Source organism: Mus caroli, chromosome 10 (assembly GCF_900094665.2).
Source record: "Mus caroli chromosome 10, CAROLI_EIJ_v1.1, whole genome shotgun sequence".
NCBI lineage: Eukaryota > Metazoa > Chordata > Mammalia > Rodentia > Muridae > Mus > Mus caroli.
Genome location: NC_034579.1, coordinates 37,120,342 through 37,126,619, shown reverse-complemented (window position 1 = coordinate 37,126,619; position 6,278 = coordinate 37,120,342). Strand labels below are relative to the sequence as shown.

Here is a 6,278-nt window from a genome sequence, read left to right as displayed (position 1 = left end):
TCCATGGCCTCTGCATCAGCTCCTGCTTCCTGACCTGCTTGAGTTCCAGTCCTGCATCCTTTGGTGATGAACAGCAGTATGGAAATGTAAGCTGAATAAACCCTTTCTTCCCCAACTTGCTTCTTGGTCATGATGTTTGTGCAGGAATAGAAACCCTGACTAAGACACTGCCTGAATTGAACATTTCCCCAGCATCCCCTTCCCCCCACCACCACCCCCCTTCCCCGCTCTCTGAACAACTCCCCTAGTTCCTCTTCTGAGGAACTTGACTCTTTAGAAACCTCATATGAGCCTACTCAGGCAACACTTAACCTTTTCATGACTGGCCTACTCCAGTCAGCACAATGTCTTGTAGGGTATCCATCTATATTGGAACATTTGTCAGAAGTGTCCTCTCTTTCAAGGCTGAATAGTAATCCCCTGTAAGTATTTACTAAGGTCTGTTCATCCACCTGTTGGTACAGCTCATGGGATTCTGTTACAAATGAACACAGGGTTGAAAATACCTGGCGTCTTGTCTTCAATTCTTTTGGGTGTATATCCAGAAGTGAAACAGCCGAGACACACATTAAGTCTCATGTTTATTGTTGCAAACAGCAGTAGGCAGGCATTCCAGTTTTGCCACACCCTCACCTACAATGGCTGTTCTACATTTCCTTCAGTAGTGTCCTCCTAATGGCTGCATTCCTCAGGTGACGTTTTGTTTATTTCCATATGCTTCTTGGCTGTTTGTACACATGCAGCCTACCATCCATAATCATATTTAGAATGTGTCTGTTCAAGTCTTTTGCCTTGATTTTAAATTTTATTCAGTAATTTATGTTATGTTGTTAGATTGCAGAAGCTCTTTATATATTGCATTTCCTTTATCAGATGTATGACTAGAAAGTGTTTCTCCTGTCTGTAGTCTCCTTTCTCAAAACTGAACAGTACAGAAATAACCAGCCCAGGGGCTGGAGAGGGGTGCACCACTTAAAGCACTTAGTGCTTTTGCAATGGGCCTGAGATTGTTTCCCAGTCCTTATATGATGGCTCACAACCATCTATAATTCCAGTTCCAGGGGATCTGACGCCTCTTCGACCTTCAGGGGCACCAGATACATATGTAGTACACATATATAAATGCAGGTAAAACACTCAAACATGTTAAATAAAATAAATCTAAAAATAAATTTTTTGTTTTGTTTTTCGAGACAGGGTTTCTCTGTGTAGCCCTAGCTGTCCTGGAACTCACTTTGTAGACCAGACTGGTCTCGAACTCAGAAATCCACCTGCCTCTGCCTCCCAGAGTGCCAGGATCAAAGGCGTGCGCCACCATGCCCGGCTTAAAGATAAAATTTTTAACTCAGAAAAAATTTGCCAAATCCAGTCTTATGAAGCTTCTTCTAAGAGTTTTATATTTTCAGGGCTTAACTTTTTGTCTGTAATTCATTTGCAGTTAATTTCTGCATGCAAGAATAACATTTCACTGTTCTGCATTTGACTATTTGGTTTTTCCCGCATCATCATTGCAGACCATAACTTTTCCTACTTGGTTGGTCTTGGTGTTTACCTCTGAGCTCCATCGACCTGTAGCATGTCCTTATGCCAATGACACATTATTTTGATGACTATTCATCTGAAATACTTTCTGAACTCAGGGAATGTGAGTCCCCCAGCCTTTTTCCCTCTTTTAAATTATCTGGTTCTTAGAGAGTTCTTTGAGATTCCATGTGACTTTTTTTTCCGCAATTTTTTAAAAAAGATTTATTTATTTATTATATGTAAGTACACAGTAGCTATCCTCAGATACTCCAGAAGAGGGCATTAGGTTTCGTTACGGATGGTTGTGAGCCACCGTGTGGTTGCTGGGATTTGAACTCGGGACCTTCGGAAGAGTAGTCGGTGCTCTTAACCACTGAGCTATCTCGCCAGCCTCTCCATGTGACTTTTATGATGATTTTTCCACCTAAACTCACAACACCTGCTCTGTTCCATGTGGAAAAGTCAGGGAAATGGATTCACGTCTGTGTCCTTAGGAAGCACAGGCTGCCTCACGCCATCCTGCTGCCACCTTCTTCATCTCCTGAAGCTTCCTAACAGAGGACAGGTTTGCACCAAGAGCTGATGGGGGGAGGTGGGGTTCTCTTTTCACTGGTGTAACACTTGAGAGGATGCTATCTGAATTTTAAATATGCTGGGGGCACATCCATCTGAATTTACATGGTGTCAAATGGATGAATGTATTTAGGTAACCATAATGTTTGAGTTTAATTAATCTTTAACATGGGGTCTATATCCTATGTCCTAGTCTGGCCTCAAACTTACTTATGTAGCTAAGGAAGACCTTAGATTCTGATCCTCTGTCATCTACCCCTAAAGTACTGGGATTGCAGGTATGTACCACCCACGGCAGGCACATATGGCTCTGGAGAGAGAACCTGTAATTCCATGCCAGCCAGGCAAGCACTCACACAGGCTGTATCCTCAGCCTGGATGTTTTTAATAGAATGATGTCCCACTCAAGGCTCTTTCCAGATTCCTGTTGAAGAGAAGGGATCCAGGGGCCAGTGAAGAGGCTCTTGCTGCTAAGTCTGACAACTTGGGTTTGATTCCCTAGATACACACGATGGAAGGAATAACCTGTCTCAAAAATCACTCGCTGACCTGCACATCTATGCTGTGCCACCCACTCACCTACACTCACACACAATACACACACAAAAAAATTAAGTTTACAAAAAGAGATAAGCCGCCTTCTTGTGTCTACTTACCTAATCTCCTCTCCTTGTTCTATTTAAGATTTCTGACCCCGTGAGAGTCATGCAAGTTCTCCAGGACCATGCTGCAAAGACAGTGCCTATGGCTCCGAATCACCCATCTCTCCCACCTGCTCAGCCTCCGCATCCGCGCAACTATGACCAAGTCTGGAAGAATATATATAGCAACCCCAAACTCTACCAGGTAGGACAGGAACACACAGTCCATTTGCCTTTGGCTCCCTTTGGCCCCATGTGTCACCTTCAGCAATTCACCCTCTGCATCAAAGCTCTATTATCTGTGCAGCTTAATTACCATGATAGTTAATAATAATAATAATAATAATAAATGTATAATACTTATATGATAATTCAGAATAAATAAGAATAAGAGAGCAGCAGTGCTACTCAGAGAGAGGAACCTACAGATGTGTACTGTATTGCTCTCGTTCTTCCAGCCAAAGGCTTCCACAGATCCACATCAGCAACGCTGCGAGTCCCATGGTGACCAGAGCAGAGTGCCCAGCCAATGGAACACTATGTGCTGTTAGCAGTGGGAAACACCAAAAATAAGAAGAGATTTAACATAAATGGTAGAGCGAGATTATCATGAGGGTATCTCAGAGGAGATAGCATATGAGGGGGAGAGGAAGACTCATGTGAAAGACACTAAAGACAAACTGCCCTTTGGATGCAGTAGGAAAGGCAGGTTATGAATGCCATAAACTCTCGACTCAAGAGTGCTGCGTCCCATAAAGGGTGTGATATATGTAGAAGGGTGTTTTAGGGGAATTTGTGTGGCAGCAGCATGTGGGTTAGATTGAAGAAGGAAAAGATCAAATTCGGGAACCACTCAGAGGACTGTTGTCTGAGAGAGGCATAAAGCCAGTCAGACAGCTGTTGTGAAGAGAGGACATTTACAGCGTCAGCAGCCATTTGTCTTGACCTTGGTGCCCTTTGCTTTTGAAACTAGAATTTGCTATTATTTGTTCCTTAGCATGGGAAGACCCAACTATGCTCATAGTCTGAAAGGAAAAGATGGAAGAAGGGAAATGGGAGATAGGTGAACTGGGGAGTGAGGGGGGAGGGCATGACGAAGCAGGGCAGAGGAGTGGCCCTGAGAAAGGGAGTGTGGTGTCACCTCCCCTGATGTGAGTAAGAGGAGTTTGTGGGTGTAAAAGGTTAGGATGCAGGCACTTGGGACTGGGTCTTGCTGGGTGAAAGAGGTGAGTGTTTGTCTGCATTCTCACACAGAAGGTGAGAGGGCCTGTGAGGAGCTCTGTGGTGACCCTGCAAGACCATCAGAGAGAGCCACATGGCCAACAGGCCGGAGAGCTCCTTTCACACAATTCTGCTGCTCTAGCTTTCCCAATAGGACTTTTTAGAGTGACGAACAGTTGTAGAAAGCCAAAGGTATAGGGAAACTGAGAATACTGGGAAAGCCCTGGACGGCCAGCCCAGGCTGGAGGAAGTGGGACCTGAAGAAGGGTTCTAATGTGTTCTACTAGAGTGTCACACACACACACACACACACACTCTCTCTCTCTCTCTCTCTCTCCTTAGATTTAATCTGTTGAAACAGACCTTGAGAGTGCGCAATGAGAAATGAACTGACCACATAGGTCAGCAGTAGAAGTGACCACCTTGCCTCCCAGATTCCTTCACAGAGCGCCCAGCCATCACAACACTCTCTCCTCAGCTGGCATCTCACTGGTGCTGAGGGCTGCAGTTGCCATTTTGCACTGTGGTATATGTTACTGTCAAGAGGGCTGTATACCGCCGGGCAGTGGTGGTGCACATCTTTAATCCCAGCACCTGGGAGGCAGAGGCAGGCGGATCTCTGAGTTCGAGGTCAGCCTGATCTACAGAGTGAGTTCCAGGACAGCCAGGGCTACTCAGAGAAATCCTGTCTCAAAAAAACAAAACAAAACAAACAAACAAACAAAAAAGGACTGTATACCAGCAAAGGCACATTAAAAGTATCTGAGTCCTCTGCTTCCTCAGCCAGACTGACAGGACAGAGGGTGGGGGTGGGGCAGAAGCGACAGGGCACTCAGTGCTGGGTACTCAGTGCTGGGCACTCAGTGCTGGATACTCAATGCTAGGTATCTCTGAGCTTCTTGGGTGCTGGACAGAGGAGGGCAGAGCTCAGGGCACCTCTACCCCTGAAAGGATGCAATCCTTAGTTCATTATGGCACCACCTCAGAGGGAAACTGTTCACCCCACCCCTAAAGCTTTCTTTAAGGTTTCCACTTTGAATAAAATGGTTATTTAGTTACACTCAAGGCTTATAGAAAAGTTACTGCCACTCGTATATGTTACTAAGGTGCATCCAACCTGATGCTTACAGTAGGTGCAGGCAAACTGCCCACTCTGTCTGTCTCTGCTCCACCCTTCTCACCAGCTCCCCAATTTGAATTTAACTGTACCTGTCAGGTCTCATCTGGCCTTTTATACTTCCCCATCTCCCCCTCCTTATCATGACCTTGACAACTGTTGGAGTTCTGGACAGGAAAGGTGCACAGATTTTACATAGGTACTGTATTTTCATGTTTGTACAGCAAGCCTTGGCTGACTGAGCCATCTCCCTAGCCTCTCTGCTGTTCTTTTCAATACCATGCCATAGATCATGCTACTTTTCAAGTATGCTATAGGTCACGTGGCCACCCGTGAGTAGCTCTAGCCAAAAGTCTTCTTTTTTTAAACTTATTTATTTATTTATTTAATGTGAGTACACTGTTGCTGTCTTCAGACACTCCTGAAGAGGGTGTCAGATCTTGTTACGGATGGTTGTGAGCAACCATGTGGTTGCTGGGATTTGAACTCAGGACCTTCGGAAGAGCAGTCGGTGCTCTTAACCCCTGAGCCATCTCTTCAGCCCAGAAGTCTTCTTTTATTAAAAACCAGGCCTGGGATCTAGGAAGAGAATTCAGCTGATAAAATGCTTGACAAGGAAGCCTAAAGTCCAAGCTGGGCATGATGGAACCTCCTTGAAATCCCAGCACTAAGGAGGTAGAAACAGACAGATTGCTGGGACTTGCTGGTTAGTCAGTCTAGTCTAATCAGTGAGTGAGAGGTGCCACTGAGAGACCTTGTCTCCAAAATCAAGATGGACTGCTCCTGGAGAACACCATTCACACATGAACTCTAGCCTCTACATACACATGAACCAGCGCACACACACGCACACGCACACACACACACATGTGCACATGCATACATACCCTCATCCTTAAATCAGATATGATGGTGCATGCCTGTAATCCTAGTACAAGGGAACCAGAGACCAGAGAATCAAGAATTGGAGGTCAGCATGGGCTATATAATGAACTCCAGCCTAGGGTACATGGTGAAATCTTGTGTCAACAACAAAACAAAACCCCACAAAGAAATAAAACCAAACCTAGACCTACAGGCTCGGTGTGGGGCTCAGGAACGCTTGACTGACATCTTCTAGACCTGGGCTGAGTTCAAGCAGGGAACAGGGAAAGGAACAGGCTTGGTTTTCTTTTTTTTTTTTTTTTTTTTTTTTTTTTAAG

General features: G+C 45.0%; 1 protein-coding gene across 1 annotated transcript in view; it reads left to right on the top strand.

The window, feature by feature from the left end:
- Positions 1-6,278, top strand: part of LOC110303781 — a 178,813-nt gene that overhangs the window by 52,928 nt on the left and 119,607 nt on the right. Inside the window, exon 11 of the mRNA XM_021174996.2 lies at positions 2,782-2,943. Within this exon, the coding sequence (XP_021030655.2) occupies positions 2,782-2,943 (162 nt within the window). The remainder of the gene's footprint in view (positions 1-2,781; positions 2,944-6,278) is intronic.